This window comes from Alligator sinensis, unplaced genomic scaffold, assembly GCF_000455745.1.
Source record: "Alligator sinensis unplaced genomic scaffold, ASM45574v1 scaffold388_2, whole genome shotgun sequence".
NCBI lineage: Eukaryota > Metazoa > Chordata > Crocodylia > Alligatoridae > Alligator > Alligator sinensis.
This window is the reverse complement of record NW_005842102.1, coordinates 785,667-806,221: the sequence shown is the minus strand read 5'-3', so window position 1 is coordinate 806,221 and position 20,555 is coordinate 785,667. Positions and strand designations below refer to the sequence as shown.

Here is a 20,555-nt window from a genome sequence, read left to right as displayed (position 1 = left end):
TAGCATCTGACACTGCACCTGCCATAAGCCGAGACAGGCTAGGGGGGCGAGCAGTTCTTTGAAGTCGTTGCCTTTCACACTGCTGGTGGGGCTGCGAGTCTCCAGCTCACAGCCGATATGGGGAAGGGAGGGCTGTGTTCATTTTTTTTTTTTTTTTTTAAACTACAGTGTTTGATCGTTGCCGCTGGCTTCTTTCCAGAGAGGGGGGAGTAAATAATAAAGCTAAACTCACAGAGAGCTGCCTACTGCCTACCCCACAGCCTGTCCCTTCCCTCCAGGAACAAAACGGACCCCGAGGGCCAGTCTGACTGAGCGAAGTTCCCATGACATCATAAGCCACAAGGCCGGAGCCTGAGCTAGGAAGGAATGTGGGGAACCAAGCAGCTTTCTGACCACTGCTCCGGGGCTGGGAGAACCAGCTCATCCTCCTATTCACACACCCCCTAGGCAGCATGACAGTAGTGGTGGGAGACTGGAAGCGGAAATGTTTATGGTTTTGAAGCCGCCTGCTGCAAAAAAGCTGCTCAATCTGTTTGGGGAATGGCTGCCCTCTTGCACTGCCTGAGTGGCATCAGTGTGTGACAGAGAAGAAGAAAAAAAAAACCAACAAAAAAACAAAAAACATTTGCTCAGAGGACAACGTGTCTCCAACCCACTGACCTCTGCGCTGGGGCATTGTGGGTAACGGTTTTGTAGTTCTGCCTGGCCTGAACAGCTGCAATGAGAGCTCAGATGAATTTCTGCTTCCTCTTTGCAGTTCTTCCAAGCAGGGGAATGACTGATGAGCCGCTAAGCTGTTCCTGCTCCCCTCTGTTGTGCGTGTTTTTCTTGCAGATACAAAATTACACACACTCTCTCTCTCTACTCAACGAGGCTGGTGTGTTTTTAAGCACAAAGATCTGGCACTGAATCATGGCCAGTGGGCGACTGAAGAGGGTGCACATGCTGAAGGTGAGGGGGACTTTACACCACTGACCAGGCACAGTACAGTCCAGCCAATACAACCATGCCTCACATGTTTGGGGCTGGTTGCAAGGCAATTTCGAAATGCATCTCCCCCTCTATGCGAGGGTCTGCTGCGTGCCTTTCAGCAACGAGTCTCTTTCTGCTTCCCAGTCCCTCCCTCCTTCACACTGGCACAGCTCTTCTCAACCCCCACCACTTTGATCCTGGCCTGAAAGCATTAAGACTGGTGGGAAGCTCTGAAAAGGCTGGTTCGGATAGCCAGCCCCGTGCCCGAGCCATCCAGGATCCAGGCGCCTGGAGCACCTGACATCTGCGACCACGGCCTTCCTAACCCACGTCCGCACCAGCAGGAGAAGACTTTGCTATTGTTCAGGATTGGGGAAGGGAGGAGAGAAAGGGGGAAGAAAAGTAAATTAGCTCATCCCAGCCACAAAGGGAGAAGAGGGAGAAAACGAGCGAGCTGGAGAGAGCGAGCGAGAGACAGCAAGAGCGCTGCAGTCCCGCAGTGACCCCAGGGGAATGGAGTGAGTCAGAGCAGCCATATTGAGCAGGAAATTACTCACAGACGCTGCGTTCCTGCCTCTCTGTTCCCAAGAGAATCAGCCTTTTGTAAATGGTTCCTCTGTCAGTAACTGGAGGGGGAGGGGGACGGCTCAGTGTAGTGCCTTCCTGTCAGTTCCTTCCCTTCCAGCTGAAACCCGAGCCCTCCCTTCCCAAAACTCCAAATTTAGAAGCCAGATTGAAACTGAAATTCTTTGCTGCCTGCCCTTGGCTCTTAAAGGAGCATGGCCCGATTTCCTCCAGGCTCCGGCGTGCCACTGGGCTCTCCCACCCCCACGCGCACGTGGCGCGCTGGGGCTCCCTGCTCACCGTACCTCGCCCCCATGGGGCATCCTGACAAGGGGCCGGCGCTGGCTTTGTCTGTGCTGTGGCGCCAGGCGTGCCGTGGGCGCTAGATCACTAGCAACATTCAAACCACCCTGCGATATGGCAGCTCCACAGAGACCGAGGGCACGTGCACATAGCTCGGATCCTGAAGGAGCCTGGCAGGGCCCGACTCCCTCCAAAGGGGGGGTTGTTCAGAAGGTCGCTGGGACCTGCTTTTTTGCTGGTCTCTTGAACAATGCCGAGAATGAGTATTTTCTGATTCAGCAGCCGCTGCACGTCACCCCTGCTCCCAAACTTTAATGAAGCTTTGCAATTCCCCGTGCGGAGCCTCCGTGGAGGTTCCATTTTGCAACTGGGGAAACCGAGGCACAGTGGTTCACTTAATGCTCACGCTGTGGCAATGTTCAGCGTCCCTTTGGGCTAGGCACTGTAGAAACATACGCACAGAAACAGATCCTGCCCTGAACACCCTGCATCCACGCGAACGACTTGTCCCGTCACAGAACAACTCTGCAGCACAGCCTGGCAGGAAGCCTCTCAATCCTCCCGACCCCCTGGTCAACACACTAGCTCCCTCAAAACCCTCTTATTAAAGGGGCCAACATCTTCAAAACTGCCCCACTGATATAAAGACAGACTCATCTATTTCACCTATATGCAATTCCCATATTCAACAGAGGGCGCTAAGAGGACAGAGCCATAACATATCAGATCAAGCATCATTTTACTATTACTTTAACAGCCTGAGGTTTCATATACATGTAGCAAACACCACAGTTTGTTACTGAGCCCCGTGGACAGGCAAAACAATGGGAAAACTCAAAAGAATACACTATATTGGGTTTTAAGGGGAAGGCAACACCCCCACGTTGCAGCTTGTTAAACTACTCAAAAGTGAAGAATGATCCAATACCAAAAAAACACCGTCTCGTGTACAAAACGTGTGACATTTGCTTTATATTTATGTAATTCCACTAACAGGACGCAGGTTTTCAATCAAGGGGATTAAAAGAAAAATAGCATTAATATCTATTTTAAATCTTTTTTCCCCCAGTTATTTTTCAGGGGGGGGGTTGTTTTTTGCTTGTTCCCTTGTTGATTGAGGAGGAGGGAAAGCTGATGTTAAAAGTTGTGTCAGTGCCACCTAGTGGCAGTAGCAGCCTTCTCCAGGACCAGGCAGATGAAACCAACAACCAGACTAACTCTCAAAAGAGCAAACAAATTTTAAATAATATTTATAAGAAAATATGGTTAAAAATAGCCCAGGTGGAAGAATTCAGGTTGCTCCGAGTCATTATCTGCAGCTGCCAAAGAGGTCCAAGAGCTGCTTTACCAGCCGCTAGGTGGTGCTATAATACCTGAACTTTTAAAAAGTCCAGATTCCACCATCACCTCCACTAAAGTTTGTGGGACAGAAACATAACCTGTCTATGCATTGTTAAAGTAGCCCCAAAGCTGATTTAGGCCAGGGAATCAAACTATTCAAAAATAGCTTTTAAAAATCCACTTGAACCCACCCACCCCTCTTTGCTTTGAGTCTCCAATACAATGAGCAAAGACAAGTATTTGTAATAAACATTTTTGTAAGCAAACACGCTCTGTTTCCCCAAATTCAAAATTAATTGTATAGCCTCATGGCTTCTGTTTCCATTGAGCAGGATCAAGCACCCTTCCCCTGACCTCCACCACACACATCCACCCACCCCACCCTTATCTTTTTCTTTCTTCCGTATTACAACTTTGCAGGGACTGCATAATCTTTATCTTCTATGAGGTTATTTAACTCAGTAAATAAAGACCCAAGTCCCACAAGATGCTAATCACCAGCAACATCTATTAGACTCCATACAAGTTCCTGAGACTCAGCACCCTCACACAGTAGTCCAACAGGTGTCCCCTGTAAAAACTCACTATGCCGGTGGCTAAAATGAGAAGCCATATGTGACCCTGCAGGTTTCACTGCAAAATTGGAGGGGTGGAAAAAGGACACAGACACGACTGGAATGGCGGGGTTATAAAAATAGTAGTACTATCTGCATCAGAATTATTGCATTAACATATGTTTCTGGAGAGGAACTGGAATAGTGATCCCTGAGAGTAGGGTGTGCAGTCCTTGATCCTCTCTCTTGGCTCTTAAGGCAATGAGCACGGCATAAATATCTAGGCAGATCAAAAAACTTGCTGACACCCAGTGGCTTCAGACAGGAGGCAGTAAATGCCATAGTTTACAAACACTGCTGTCTGTTGGCAATTCACGGCATACCACCATACAAAGGGAGTTTGCTGGAATTATCCTCCTTCAGCAAATCCCATAGTCCACATTAGCACTTCCAGAACCATAGCTTTAACTACCAGCCACTTACTCAACACCATCTATTACTAGCAATTTACCATAGAAAGCTAATGGTAAAGCTAGAATCTCAAGTAAAGTAGGTCCCCCAGTGAGAAATTAGGCACAGCTAAATGGGAGGCACTAAGCCCTGATAAGAGGGCCAGCACTGATCAAGTGAGGGGTAGCTTGGCATCCCAGGAACACCAGGTAGCCAGAGTTAACAGTGGCTGGGATGCACCATTTTGAAACTCCTCCTCTACTGCTCTAGGGCACCTACAAGTACATGTTTTCTGAATTTAAGCCGTCTCCCCGGAGCCATGTCTGGAAAGCATCCCATGTGGTTTATCTGCTTTATTTTTTACAGCCACATTCCTGATCAAAGAAACTCCACTGTGGTACCCATGGAGCTTCACCTCATTCACCCTCAATTCATTCAAGAATTGAGGCTCATCCATGTACGCACATACAGATGAACCAGCACACAAAAGACATGGTACTCAACTAACCAATACCAGGAGAACACAAGAAAGATGAATGGTTTCACTGTAAAATAATTCTCCTAGCCTCACCTCTGTAATGAACAGGATGCACTCCAGGAACATGTAGTCCTTATGGTTTTCATTCACCACTCTCTCATCAACAAAGTGCCGAGGTTCCAAGTTGGGATGGTCTGGAGGGAAGGAAAAAAAAAACCACACGCACACATATACAGGATCTGTCCTGCAGGTGTCAACCAACGTCAGGTGACCAGGCCTGTTAATGAGCTTGGTGGCTCTCCTCCGAAACACCTCCTCCTCCCAGCTTCTGTAGGTAACTGTTTAATCATTTTTCAATATGCTGAATGGGTTTGAGCCAAGTCAACCTGAGTTATACCATTTCCTAAAGCAGACTTTACTAAAAATCAAGCTATATTACAACTATTCTATTACCTCCATTGGCCAATTTCAATTTTGAAATTTAGAACCATAATCCAAGTTTGACTGCTATTACTTGGTCCTTATATACCCATGACATTTATTACTCTCCCTTTTCAGTCTCTAAATGTTTACAAATTTTCCTTCTCAAATATTTGTTCCAATATTTCACTAGAGTGAAGTTGGCCTTGCAAGTTCTTAATCACCAGGATGACAAATCTTTGCAAAAGGGCATATTTTTTAACCTTAAAACTAGGTAATGTGTGTGTCTGTGCCAGGACCCAGGTCAATGAGATTCATACAAAGCAATGCAACATGAAGAAGGCTCATATACGTATTATGGCCTCTGCCAGCACAGTTACAAAGTAGAGCATTGGTGTATCAGAACTGTGCTGCCCAGTTACAATTGTACTAGAGTGGGCATTATTCTTTAACTAAAGCAGTACCTGCAGGGCTCAAGCAACACTGACAAGTTATTGTGCTAAGCACTGTACATATACACAAGCTACTAAGAGACCATCCCTGCCTCAGATTACTCACTATCCAAACAGAAAGGACAAAGGCAATACCAGCCCCTTCTACAGATGGGGAAAATGAGACTTAAAGATGTTAAACAACTTGGCCAAGGTGACATGGGAAAACTGTGGCAGAACTGAAAAGTAAATCCAAATCTCCTGAGCCTTGATCCAGTATCTCAGCAATAGGAGCATACTGAAAGCTGCTCAGGGTAGTCATCTTTTCTAGCACAGATAATTTGCATGGTTCTCAATTAAAAATAGGTCTACTTTGGGATGTATGAACACTGACACTAACCCTCCATTCTCATACTCTGAGCAACTGGCTTCACTCTGAAGGCCTGGAACATAAGTTCTGAACTCCAAGCACAGTTTTCAATCAGAGGCGTAATTTTTTTAAACACCATTCTAATGATCTTTTAAAAGCATCTCCATCCTCTGATTATCTTCACACTGAAGTGGAAAGCGGGTGAGAGACCAAAGCATGGTCGATGGTTCATTAGTACCTATCAGTTGGGAACTGCCCCAGATGAAGGGGAGGAACTGGAAGTCATCCAGGCCCCACACTCCCTGGCTACCAGCTGGTTCCATCCTGTAGGTCTTCTGAAGTTTCCGCATCACCTCCAGATACCTGAGGCAAAAGGAGAAAGTGAAGAGTTAACACCAAACATGCTTGCCACTGCTGAAACAACTGGGGGATTTCAATTACAAGGCCCTATGAGGCCAGCTGCAAAGGTCCCAAGCACATTATTTCTGCACCTAGCATAAGAGCCTGATCCAATCTAATAGCCTACTGCACAACCATCTAACATCCGAGCAGGAGAAACAAATGACCCCCGGTTGTGAAAGGAAGAAGATTTGACTCAGTCTAGCTCACATCGGGGATAAGCTTACAGCTGATGGAGGTCTGATATTGGCTTTCTGGTACCAGGTTTCTATTCCTTTGTCAGTCAGTGGACAGCATACGGTAGTGTAAATAAACCTGCCCTATTCATGTTACCCAGTTCACCTAAAGAAGAGGGACCCAGGGCCTATCTTGGTTCTAAATAAGAAATTAAGCAATGCAAAACAGAGGAGACTTGTCCAGAGATCATGGGAAAAGGGACAACATGAAATTCAGCAGAATCCCCAGATCTTTTGCTGTAGGCAATGACAATACCAATGGCCAATAACCGGGAGTCACTGCATTATTTATCTGTTCATGCACATCACACTATCTTCTCTCCATGAGGAGATGAGATGAGGTCATTTTTAGAAGTGTCCCTTACAAGCCTAGACCAGGGCTCTCCAGGTTTAATATTTATGTGCAGGGCTCTGGGTAAACCGCAGCCCACTGGGCATATGTGCTGCCCAGGCCATAGAAGTTCAGGCTTTATAGATTTAGTAGCAGATGACAGCATAAGTGTTTTCAATTAATTTAACAGGAAAGTGAGCAACAATTCTTGAAGGATGCCTGGAGATTTCACTCTGCTGCAAAACTTTGTACATGTTGCTTGATCGTAATGCCAGTGTACTCTTCTCTAGAACCTTCACAAAGGTATTACACACTCCAGAATTAAGCCAATTAAGTCTTTGCAAGAATATTTTTTATCATCCCAGCTTCACAAAAGAGGAAACTCTGGACACACAAATATTCCAGAGCCTTTTACTCCAGATTTGACTGTGTAGTAGATTAACCCTGTAGCAAGGAGCAGACACCCATTAGCTCTCCCAGCTATTTGCCTGCACCAGGTGTTATTACAGTGCCTGGTCACTAGGTGATGGGGAGCTAGCTTGCACTGAGCAAAGGACTGCTGTGACATGCAACTGCCAAGGCGAGGGTGTGCAATCATGCCTCACTTTCCAAGGAGTAAATCTACCCAAGACTGAGGTGACTTACAGTTGTGTAAGTCAGAGTATTGTGTGTCCTCTCCATTCTCACCTTGAAGTCAAGTCAGTGTAGGAGTCTACGTGTGGAGTCCTTAGTTTTTTACAGCTATAGACACCATATCCTGTACTTTGGGCACTGACAAGAGCAGCTATGGGAGGCTGGAAATTTCATGGATTCCAAGACTAAAAGAGACACTGGATCATTTAGCATATCTGTCTGTCATAGGTCACAGGATTTCGCCCCTCACAATTTAGCCCAATAGCTAAAGCATCATCAAAAAAGGTGTCCAGTTTTGAGCTGAAGACACCAACAGATGGAGAATACACTGCTCCTCTTGGTAGGTCCTTCCAATGACCGACTACTCTTGCCATTCAAAATACACATCTTGTTTCTAGTTGCCTGGCTTTCACCTCCAGCCATTGGTTCTTGTTCTGATCTTCTCTGGTAAGGTACAGGGCCCTTTAGTTTGCAGTGCTTTGTCCACTGGAAATACATATGCACCCAAATCAAGTGATCTCTGTCTTCCTGGAGTTGAAGCATCAGGCCAAATGAGAATGATGGAGAAGGCAGAGCTCATTATAACCATAATGAAATGAGTCAGTTGGGTCAGATGACTTATACTTACACATCATAACATACATAGGACAGACAGGTGGAAGAGGGACCCAATGTAGGGGTCAACAAATCCACCCCAATCTTTATATTCGCATCGTCTCACCTGTTGAACACTTTAAATACAATGGCCAGCTGGTCATCCACCCTGAGAACCCCAATTTTGCAGAGACAGCAGAGGAAAGCAGCAAACGCAGCTTCGTGACCTGGGATTAAAGAATGGGAGATGCATACACAGTGTTGGTGCTTCCCACCACAGAGATCAGCTCTCCCCAGGTGCCATAACGGACACCACAATTGGATTGCTGTGGGTGGCAATGCTCAAACCAGGTGCCTTACAACTCCATTTTACTGGGATAGGACGATAAATGCCTATGGTCATAACATTTCACCCACTCTCCACCCCTGCTCAAATCTGTCATGTTAAGATGCTGGCTGATCTCTGTGGATCACCCGATATGAGCCAGCAGTTGCAAGTGTGGGGCCTAGAGAATAGAATATTTTGAGGAACCTAGCACCAAGAGACTGGGGTGTTAGGACCTAACAGGGAACTGCTCCCTTCTTATTTACAGTACGGGGGAAGCGGAGGACTATGTATGTGCCCAGCAGGAGGGAGAAAGAAACACACACTTCCATGTCTGAGGGTCACTGTCTTGCCTCTAATCACCCTCTCAAGATGCCAACTGCCAACCCCGGGCCACCCTCCATAGGTAAAGCTATTCCTTGGGTAACAGTGAAGGCAGCAGAATGAGTGCACCACTGAAAACACATTTGATATCTAGGCTGGCTGCTGAGAGGCTTTTATCTCCCTTCAAACAGGAGAAATGGAGGTGACCGAGAGATTAAATACAAAGGCAACTCCGCTCTGCAAAATGATGCCGCTGCTGGCATGCAAAGAGGCCACCCCCAAGGCCTAGCTGTGCCAAAGTAAAAGCACACTGGACCCAGTGCATGACACACAGCAGAGAGGTGGGGAGACTGGATTTCCCTCACCAAGCTCCAGCTGACAAACAAGCCCTGTCAATAGGCTCATTACTAATGGCAACATCTCCCCCTGGTGATCAAGAGCTGCAGCACAGGTGCAGTTTTCAGACCTGCATTTCCTTCACCTCTTCCCGGGGTTCTCTGGCCATGCAGGCGAGTCGCGTTCCAGGCTCTTTGCTCCCTACACTGCAGATCTTTGGTTAAGCTACTTGTTAGACATTCTTCTCTGAGCCTGCTCCCCTGGTACAGAGAGGTGGGAATCACCACAGTTTAGCACACAGTGTGAGGGGCTGCTTTCACATGGATGTCAATCCACAGCAACCTAACTGAAGCCAGTGAGTTACTCCAGCTTCTGACTCTTAACTTCTTTCTGGGCCCGATTCTCTACTAGCGCTATCGCCATGTGTTTCAGCCACATGTAGCAAGCACTTGTGGTCACTTATGATCTCATGACATTTGCCCCAGGCATAAACATAAGCTGCAGTTGCTTACTCTAACTCCAGTTCAAGAGGGAACACAAATTCCACCTTGTGGTTTAACTGTGCATAATGCTCCATGTGCACTTCTTGTCCTGCACCAAAGGCAGTGTTCAGCAGCTCTTGTGGTTCACCCCAGAGGTGACAGCATTTCAACAGTGGTTGCTATGCTCAATTAATATTTCTAAGACACTCTGAAGTCCATAGATGGAATATTTTAGACCAGAGGTAGGAACCATTATTTAAAGGAGAAGATACTTAAAATAGACAGGCCAAGACCTCAGAGCAACCACAGTTCCAGCACAATGCAAAGATGATCTACTCTCTAGGTCAACTTTCGCCTTGGTATAATCCCCTGCAGGTATCATTCTCTGCAATGGGAATGGCAACCCTGAATTGTGAGACTAAGTTATGCCTTAGGAGTCAAGAAGAACTCAACAAGACCAGCAGCATGAAATGTTCATGAAATGGTACCTGTCCCATAGTCAATCCGGGTGGAGTTCCCCACAGATTCCTTCAAGTACACAGCAGCCTCTGGTGCAGCCTCAACCAGGTGTTTGGGGATCACTTCTGCAACCAAATGTTCTGCTTCCTGAAAAAAAGGGTTCCCAAGGATTAGCTCCGATTTGCTACAAGCCCAACCTTGGATAATGCACACCACTGCAGAGGTGAGACTAGCACTCACTAGTGATTTACAATGGACTTCCAGAGAGCAAAAGCCCCCTCCAAGCTTGTGAGATGGATGTATGGAGAGGAGAGACAAATGGGGAATCCTAACATCTCTCAGCAGCAACTTCTATTGGGTGGTATAAAGAACAGTGTTACATCTCACCAAACTAGTGAGCTGGTAGGGGTGGCAGAGATGTGGTATGAGATAAAAGGCTCTTCCCCTGCCCACTGTAGAAACAGCTACCATTTAGGGCATCCATCCCAACATGCCATCAGTGCAGCTGACCCCATTGCTGGTATGAGCAGTGAGCCCAAAGCTTGCGTGACTTGAGAAATTAATTCCCCTGTTGTCCTCAGTAAACATTAAATGGTAGCACATTAAAGAGAAGCATGAGAAAAGCTTGCCCTGTTGCCACCTGGACTGTATCTGTTCAGGAGAGGAAAGACTTCAATCTCCAAGGCGATCAGTCCAGCAACTTTCATCAGTCACATTTAACTGGAACTTTAACAAACTGCATCCTTGTATCTGCCAGCCCAGAACAATCCAACAGCTTAGTACAGCGCATTCTGCTTCTGCCAGCCCCAGGGAGCTGTCTGGGGCAAGCACTCAGCTGAGACAGGCAAGGCTTTGTTGTGGCAAGTCACAATCCTGCTCTGATCCACCAGACCTCTCAGGCTCTTTGGGATTCTATTGAGGGTATGAAGACCTGGCAGAGAGATGTAAATGGGAGCTGCGCCCCCCTGGTGGAACTGTTTAGGCATCACAAGAGTATGACAGTCTTTCTATGGTTAGTGGCTGCCCTGCTCCAGGCCACAGAGATCATTCATTTAAGTCTCTTCCCCGCAGCCCCCACATACCTGGTCCAGCTTGGCATACCAGGTCCTGAAGGCCTTGTTCCCAAAGCGAGAGGGCTGATCCACAGGTGGGGTCTCATCAATCCATCTGTCGAGAGTGTTCAGGAGATCCACCAGCTTCTTAACAGGCTGCAGAGACAGAACAAATGACAAGCCACAATCAGACAGGGAGAGAAAGTCACTTGCATAAGCAAGCATAAATTATTCCCTGTGAAGCCACTGCTGTGAAACCAACATTTCTATGGTAGGCACCACCATACTCCTACTGCTGAGCTGCAGAGCCTGACACTGGTGTTTCAAGGGTCAGAAAGGGCTCACATGGCCTCTCTAAGGTTCACAGTGGCCAGCCCCACCCTTGCTTCACATCAGGAGGCAGCAGCCAATACTGTACTTATCTGAGTTCTCCAACTGGCCCAGACAGCCTCTCTTTTATACTGCTTGAACAAGCAGAGACAATTTTCCTAAGGACCCAAAGAGAAGATCTCATGTACACTGCAATCCTGGGGCAACACTAACTGCTGCCATCACTGCAGACTCTGCAATTGCTGCAGAACAGTGCTCCAGAATCCAAGACAAAAAAAGCAAGCTTCCAGTCTCTAATTGAATGAGAAGGAGAACAGAAAGACAGCTGGAAGGGACAGTGCCCTCACTGTTTGAGTCCAGGTCACAAGAGACAGCATGTTGTTCATAGAGCATCCTGACCATCACTGACCTCACCCAAGTCATTTCCCCTGTTGAAGTCCCAAGAGTTGTGGCTCACGGGGCGCTACAACCTAGTTTCCCAAGGTTCTGAACCCCTCTGACCTCAGGATGTCAGTGCACCTGGCACCTCTCAACCACCCAGGTCCAAGCACTGGTCCCTGCCTAGAACTTACAGACTGGGTCAGCCAAAGGAGGGTTCTTAAAAGGAGTAGGCTCAGGGAGGGGAAACACTCCAAACTGGAGAGAGGCAGGAAAGAAGGTAAGAAGCTGAGAGCAAAGGAGGACAAGTGGAGTTGTGAGGAGCAAGACAAGCAGTGCCATGCAGGCACTGGGAGAAGAGAAGAGCCTGAAGTGATAAGAAATGAGAGAAGCAGCCAGGGAGAGGACTGAAGGAGGGGCTGACCTAGCTGGAGCAGAGGGAGAGGACGGGTCTTAGCAATGGCCATTTGGTAGGCAGAGGAGAGTGATGGCAGCAATATGGAGCCTGGTTCAAAGCTGCATTGCCCTATGCAGCAAGCAAGAGTGGCCTTAGGGTGGTGCTCAGAGCAGGCAAATGCCTCCTGCACCCACAGAACTGGGAAGCAGAGGCCCTCTGCAAACAGCCACCCAGCCTCAGTACTGATGCAGAGAAGCAGCACAGCAGCAGTATTGTTGTCCAATACGTACTTACTCCCAACACAAGGCAGTACTAGCAGACTCTGCCAACAAGTACTTGAAACCCTTCCACCTGCCAATCCCATGGTTAGGGATTCTCCGGGTCCCCATCAGAGCAGCTGGAGATGCGTCAGTTGCTACAGCAGCTGGCTGGGCCCTGGCCAACAGGCATCGCTGTCTCAAGAGGGGATTCCTCCTTCAAGGGGACAAAGAGGACAGACAAGGCAGGGGCTGGTTTGACTTTGCTGGAGGCATCGACCGTGTGAAGCCTGCTGGTCTCCTGGGCTGTGGTTCAATTCTTCATGCTGCCTGTCAGGGGAGGACGAGGAAACAGCAGAGCCCAGCAAGTTTCTAGCCCTTGAAGTGCCACTGGAGGGGAGGGGGAGGAGAGATGGGCCAGGAAGCGTTCTGCCTTTGAACCAGTAGCGAGCCAGCCCCCACCTCTCCCTCCTCTGCAGGCAGGTCTCTCAATAGCCATGGCTTCTTCCCTGGACACCCGCTCTGGAAGGATGGTAGGAAACCAAGTGTGAGCACAGCTGAGAGTCACGCATCAGGATTCTGAAAGCCTCATACCCCGGCTGCTGAACAAGTCAGAAGCAGAGGGCTGGGACAGTGGGAGATCAGCAAGGACAGACACTTGGCTGGCACGGTTTAGTTAGAGGTGATCCTGCCTGGAGCAGGTGGCTGGACTAGGTAAACTTATGAATTCCTTCCAACCCTGCTTCCATATGATCTTATAGCAGAGAACAGACCCTAAGGCCTCTGCCTGCAAGCGTACGGGGCGAGATAACAGGGCCCAAGCAACTGGGTGCCCTCATGAAGTAACAGGCCAGAACCAGCATCAGGGCAGTGACCTGGATTCGAGCCGAGTGGGACAAAACAATCGTGTGTTTTACAGCAGAGCCTGAGAGAAACTGCCATGGGCCAGGACCCCGCTGTGCCAGGAGCTGCCCAGGCATGGAACAAAGAGATAGGCTGTGCCCCAGCAGGGCCGGGTCTGGTTCCTGGGGGCTGCCAAGCTCCCTTCCAATTAACAGCAGCATCCCCGGCAGTGGCTTCTGTTAAATAATTAAATAATGCCTGTGATTTATCCCCTGGTGGCAGCAGCTCATTACAAGCAGCTCCTGTATTTCAAACCCTCTCGCTGAGCCGTGGCTGCAGCACTCAGTCCTGGCTAGATAAATGCCTGGCTAGAGACAAGGGTGTTTTGCTCACTCCCATTTTCACAGCCTCTTGCCTCCAGGCCTCAAGGAACAGGGCAGAATCAAACATTCTTGTTCCTGCCTCACCTGCTTTAAAGGAATTAAAACCACAGCCTGGCTGAAGGCGGGAGTATGGGACCCAGCTGCTGGTTCAGCCGTGCCAATAAATAATTAAAGAGACTCGGCTTATTTCAGGCTCGAGGCCCTTTGAAAGGGGACCGATTGAGGGGAGGCAGGTTTCTATTGTCCAGCAGAAGAAACCTGTCCAGACAGACTGAAGCCAGACAGGGGGAGTAATGGAGTTTGCAGGAACTCAGCCATCAGAACCTGCAGTGGAGTTTGGGGGGGGGCTGGGTCTTCATGCTCCACTGCTGTTTTACCTTCCCAATTATCAAAGCAAAGGCAACTCCTCCCCTCCCCCACCTCCTTCCTTGACCTGCTGGACTGAATTTGCATCCTCCTAACCCCAAATCTGCCCACAAAGGACAAAAGGGAATGACATAGCCACATGGCTAACTAGGGAGCAATGACCCAGCAGCATCTCTCTGCGGATGATGCAGCTGGCATTGGCACTACCTCCAGCAGGCTTCTTGGCTTTGCCCAGCAGTGGAGAGCTGTGGGTTTCAGGTGTGACAACTACACATCCAGTCCCTCCTCCTGGAGTCTGAACATGTGGCCCCAGAGCCAGGTTTCTGCCCCTCCAATGGAGCACGATCCCAAACACAAGCAGGAAGTGGGCAAAACCACAATCTGAGATCTCAGGGACTACCAGAAGAACAGTGCACAACCAGGCACAGTTCTGTGCCATGAAGTTTACCACCTAAGGGCCCAGCAAGGTGATCAGCAGCTCCATAAAGGAGTGGAGTGTACTCATCCCCCAGGGATTCCATGCAACTTTAGCATGAGCTGATGGGACTCAACAACTGCTCTTTGCCAGATCTAGCCCTCAGTTAACAGGCAACTCAGGTCGCATGCACAATCTCTTATGGACTGGCAGGCCAACTGTTTCCCAGCACTGCACCCCTGTCCTTCCCCATAACTTTTTTTCTTGGTGGACTAACACTGATCCATTATAAGGAGGACATGTGGTCAAAGAAGGGATTTAGGGACACAGGAAGGAGCCCCTGGCACTTGATCTGGAAGGGACAGAAACACAAGGAGAATCAGCAGCAGATAGGGAAGCAGAGGAAAACTGGACCAGAGAGGCAGGCAGGAGCCAAAGGAGGCTGAGTCTTTAAAACTGAAAATGAGAAGTCTGACCTAGGAATGAGCCCTTGTGAACATGCAGCCTCATCAGCCAAGCACCCAAGGGATTTGACCCCAGAGGAAATAGATTTATTTTGCTTTAAGTCCCAGGTTTCTGCCCCACTCAGCAAAAAGGCTATGGGACAGGCCGCTCTGTCTGTGCCATTACATTTTGTAATTGTCTGTAGGTGGCAGAACAAATTCATTGAAAGAGGATTTGACAGGGAGGGAAAATTGATGCGTGTCCTCCTTTGCTTCTTTACACTGACTAACGACCTAAGAAGCTTGGAAAGGGAGTACAGTTATTTCTCCAACTGTTTTACATATTCAATTCAGGTCTTGATTCCCTGTTTTCCATGGAATATTATGGATGACTAGGAACCAGAACTGTTACAATAAAGACACCTGTACAGGCAAAATAAGTGAAATTGTTTCTTTTTTTTTCATGCTGCTGAAAATACAGAGAGGTGAGGAGCCCAGATAGACTCAAAGGCCTGAGCAGAAGTCAGCAAGAAAGCCCCTCTGGGAAGGATTTAACACATCTGCTTTCAAAGAAAGACAAGTACATTTCTGACCTGCATGTTTAGCTCCTGCAAGGGATGTCTTCCAGAGTAGGGAAGGCCAGGTTCTACCTGCCTGATTATTTAATCGCAACAAAAGGCATTAAATTGGGCAGAGGTCTATTTCCCTTTCAGCCATTTGTAGGTCTCTTTTCAGCAGTCAGTTTCTAATACAGTACCTCTACACAGTTGTAACTGGTTGTAATGGGAAAAGGTAAGAGGCTTCCCAAGACATCTCTTAACTACCTTGCAGAACACGGCTACAGCCCACCCGATGCCACCTGGATGTGATGGGTGAATGGCTGACAAGGAACACAGGGCAGTGTTCAAATCAAACTGAACCAAATCAAACTGAAACAAGCTCCAGGGAATGACATGACAATGAGGAAATCTGCACTTTTTCCCTGAGAGTCTCTGAAATCCCTCCTCTGGCCTCAATAAGACTGGACTCCACAGTGCCTGCACTGCATCTTGTCAGTGATCTCATCATATGAACGGACATCAAAACTGGTCACAGCACCAAAAAGCCACCATGCAACAGACATGCAGACCTCTCCAAGGGGAACTAAGTTATTTCTACCTTGTCTTCCTGCTGAGAACCTCTGAACTGGGGCTGATAGCAAAATGATCCAACTTCACCTCTTCCTTCTGCAGCCCATGCTGCCTTATACACCAAAGAATATCGGACAGCCTGGGCCAAGAACCTGCCCGACTTGCACCAGATAATGCTGCTCAAGTGAGGCCTCAGCAGGACTCAGTCCACACTGAGATACAGCAAGGTATGGTTTGCTGCCTGCAGAGGATCCAGGACAAACCTTCCAGTACCATAAACACATGGTTCAAATGGCAGAGACCATAGACATGCTTATCACCAGGGTGTAGGTACTGGGGTGAGAGCCAATTACACGGCTGCTACGGAAAGACAGTTACTATGAGGCACCATGAGCCATCTCCTCAGAGGCAAGAAACCCAGATAAGACTTTAGTGTTGAGGGTGAAGAAGAGCAGGGGCACTTTGTACCTCCTACCACATTCTTTCAACTCAAGGTACCTTATCAACCCAAGACAAACCCCGCTAGGAGGCCAGCATTGGCACCTCCCTGCAAGAGGGGAAACTGAGGCAGAGATGTCGGGCAGCCTGCTCAGTGTCATGCAGTGCCTTAGTGGGTGGCTAGGAAGAAAACTCAGGGTATGCAGTCCTCTGCTATAGCCAAAGAGCAACACGGCTCCTCATAAATGGCTTCTTTACAGATCAGATGGCATATGCACAGCATGTGTGGTCAGAATGTGCCCTTCCTTGCCTGTGACCCTTTGCATACCCCACACCTTCACCAAGGGCTGGAGTGCAATTTCTGTGGGTGAACAAAGGCACCTGGTTACCAAGCGAACCGTTGTACACTGGTATCTGTAGTCCCCAAAGGCTGCTCTACTGCATTTAATGAAGAAAGCAGATGCAGCTCAGCAATACTTTATTCTCTTCAGGGCCCCAGGCAAGCTGCCAACACAGCCCTTAGTTGGAAAACATCTGAGCCCTGCTGTGCAAGGCAAATCAGCAAAAGAAAAATACCACACTGGAAACAGTGTGGTCCAAGCTTTCTCCCACCTCAGAGACTCTGTACTCGCAGGTCAGCTTCTTCCCCTTGATGCCTTCATTCAGGGTGAGGATGAAGCCAATGTAGTCTGCATATGCCTGCAAACATGCAAGGGGACAGGGCATCAGTTGAGTACTGACAGTGAGTTTGCAGACATGTGGACAAGTGGGGGAAGCCTAGAGCACATAGCAGGGATGAGATCCAACCCACAATGCCAGTACCCTGGGAAAGCACAGGGTGCAAGGCTTGTTCTGATGTTACTTATTTGTCTTCAAAGCTCCTGAGAATGTTAACTTCTAAGCAGCACTACGAATGTGCTGAGCCCTCTGCATCAGTACAGCCAGCTGAAGTCACATAGAGCAAGCTCTTTTTAAAGAGACCCCAACCCAGCACCCTCCTACCTGAATCCCCTTACCAGGTTGCTGTCACTCACCAGGTCAAATACAAGCTCCTCAGCCTCATCTCTGGGGCCTGTCCAAATTTGGGCCCAAATACATCATCACTTGCAGTTTCTGGCTCTGTCACCCCTCCCAATAACTCCTTCATTTCTTTCCTGCTCATGCCCTCCTTCCCACATCTGAGCTGCCCAGGAGAAGAAGGGGGCAGCTGTCCTAAATAGGTTCCTTTCTCCTCTCTTCTTTCACACCCACTGCACAGTCCCCCAGCTCAGGACATGCAGGGACAAAGGTGAAAACCCTGAAAGTGGGCCACAGTTTTTCTGAAGGAACCTCTTTCAGACCTCATTGTTGCCAGTCACTTCACAGGCTGTCCTTCCAGGAAAGCCCTGATAAAAAAGAATGTGACAAAGCAGGGTTTTATCTGCGATTCTTCAGAAACACTCATCTCTGAAGGGATCACACCTTGGTCCCCAAGCAAGAGTTACTGCCACTTTTCTGTCCCCATTCCTCAGGAACAAGGCTGGGCCACCCACCTGAACCATGAGCACAGAGATCCTGACAGCTCTGCTAGGGAACAAGCCTACTCCACAAACAACTTGTCCACAAAGGCAAAGACAAACTAGACTTGTGCAAAGAAAGGGGTTGGTCACAACTTGCCAGGGCAGATACCATTGTGCTTGTAGACACAGAGGGCTGAGATCTGTCAAACCCATTCATCAAAGATAGGCCAAATAGGCAAGGGGCTAAAGTTTCATCCATAGCCATTTGCTGACAGGCTGGCCTCCAATCTAGTCTAAGAAAAGCCTGCCTGACCAAGCCTCAATGTTGCACATTCATGTCTACAGAGCAACTTCCTATGTAGTGAGTCATGTAGAGAGGAACTGCAGTAACCATTGAGCAACAACGGACTGATGCTGTCTTGATGTACTACAATGTGCTCACTGTAATTTTACTTCTTGTAAGGGAGGTCCCAGGCAGAACTGTCTAGTCAGAGAGCACATTGCAACAGAACAGAATATATCATAAACACAGCTACTTTCAGCTTCCAGGGCTAGACTAAAAGGTATTCTTTAACATGGTTAGAAAGTATCAGAGGTGACAATTAACACCATCTTCCTCAGCTTTGTGGTGGGGTCACATAGACAACACAATGTTCTATGAAGGATGGCCCAAAATCATGCTTTATATGGATTCTTTACCACTGTGGACAGAGCCCCAGCCCTATCCATTGCTGAGGGCAACCTTGGGATCTTGTCCCAGTATGGGAAGAACCAATACGTTATTCTTCTCTTCCAAGCTCTTAGCCCTTACGCACACTACAGAATTGTCTGTAGAGTCAAACCAGAATACTACTGGTATTCACCACCAGCAGTAGCAAAGGCAAGAGCTCTACTACAGACAGGGCTTGGGCATTTCACTATCCACACTGCAGAACAGTGAACACTCCTACACCCCACTATCAGTCCCAGGGGTTGAATTACAGGCCATACAGAGTAGACAGGACCTGCTGTCATCACAAATAACTGCCCAGGTAGGTACTTCTGTTATCCACAGTCTCCTACTGCTGTCACCTAAAGACCACTGGAGGAAGCTACATTTATTACAATTCCCAAAACATTAGTCACAGTGCCCATTTGATTTTAAAAGTAATTATTTCCAGCAGCTTGACCCAACCCTGTTCAACCTGTTACATTTGGCCTGGTTTGTCCTACACAAATGCCAACACTGAGACACTTCAGGAACATAGAACCCAGATCCATACCTGAGAGCGCTTCCACTTGGCCATATCAGAAACCATGTTTATCTCCTTTTTAGGGATCATGAAGCTGTGCTGGAGGGGAGAGACTGCCTCCTCAGAGGAGCCTGGAAGAGGGAAGAGAGAGAGGTCAAATAGAATGCAAAACAGAATACAACTCCTTCTGGCCTCAGCTCCTTTTCTGAAGTCAAGGCTCATTTCTCTAGACACAAAAAATGACAACTCATCCCCACTGTGCCAGCTCTCACAAGCTGAGCCAAGCCAAGACCGGACTCTCCAGTCCTTTGACAGCATACTGCCAAGGAACACAGCCCTGCCACAGAAAATAGTGATAGGCTTTGAACCACTACAAAAAAACGTTTTCTATTGAGATGACTAACGGCATAAAACGTTTGTGCAGGCAGCTTAATTAGCTATAGTTAATTGAGTTAAACCCCAGCTGAGAGGTAGCAGATTGGCCTCTAATACCCGTGTCTGGTCACGAGGGTTTTACATCAAGTTAACTACCCCAAAGGCATCTTTTACAATGAAGACAAAACCTAAGTGATTCAGTAGGTGGCACTCTTTACTCTGAAATGGGATGAAGCCAGCATCCCCAAGACGGCACAAGAAGGCCTCTTGGATGCTAGAGATGCTGTTTCAGGTGAGAACAATATTCTCTATAAAGTGCACTGAGCTGCTAGGATGGCATGCATGATATGAATGCAAATCGGTAACACATAAGATCAGCATGACGCTGCTCCAGGCCCCCAGTACACAGCCAACTTTTCTCATTAGCTGGGAAACATGTTCCCCATCCTCCCTTCCTCACTGGAAAAAAAGAAAAAGAAAGGAAGCTGTCCTGAACACCAGGGTTATTGCTTTCCAAGCCCCTCCGCAGTCCAAGGCTCACAACTGGCTCCAGTCTCACTCTGCAGTCCCACATGAGGCCACTGCAGAGCTAGAAACACTGCCACAAGGTTAAAGGCACAGTCGCATCACATTTCTACGACCAAACTTTATCATCAGGATGCAGTGCAGCAAACAACAATTAATCAAGAGACTAAAGGTATATTTAGCATGAAGCTACCATCCTTTGGTTCATTATTTTAATCCTAGAAGAATCCAAACTTTTTTCCAGCAACATTTTAATAATCATTCTTAGCGCTACCTGCAAACTCTAAGCACCAATTCTGTACTAAGCCCCAAAATTTGAACTGCCTAAAAACTGTAATCACTAAACTTCATTTGCACAGACAAATCTGCTCAGAAATGTTCATCGGCTCCTTCCTCTCTTCACTGACAATGCAAAGCTCTCCACGAACCGCACCAGACGACCCACAACTCCTTCAAACTCTGCCAGACTTACCACACGACTCCAGGGACA

The 20,555-nt window shown here is 48.0% G+C and overlaps 1 protein-coding gene across 3 annotated transcripts in view; it reads right to left on the bottom strand.

The window, feature by feature from the left end:
• PTPA (protein phosphatase 2 phosphatase activator) overlaps positions 1 to 20,555 on the bottom strand; it is a 46,329-nt gene that overhangs the window by 24,789 nt on the left and 985 nt on the right. For all 3 annotated transcript variants that reach the window (XM_025205029.1, XM_025205030.1, XM_006024353.3), the window contains exons 2-8: positions 19,196 to 19,296; positions 17,047 to 17,133; positions 11,085 to 11,210; positions 10,032 to 10,149; positions 8,204 to 8,303; positions 6,122 to 6,246; positions 4,756 to 4,856 (exon numbers count right to left, since the gene is read on the bottom strand). In XM_025205029.1, the coding sequence (XP_025060814.1) occupies positions 4,756 to 4,856; positions 6,122 to 6,246; positions 8,204 to 8,303; positions 10,032 to 10,149; positions 11,085 to 11,210; positions 17,047 to 17,133; positions 19,196 to 19,296 (758 nt within the window). The remainder of the gene's footprint in view (positions 1 to 4,755; positions 4,857 to 6,121; positions 6,247 to 8,203; positions 8,304 to 10,031; positions 10,150 to 11,084; positions 11,211 to 17,046; positions 17,134 to 19,195; positions 19,297 to 20,555) is intronic.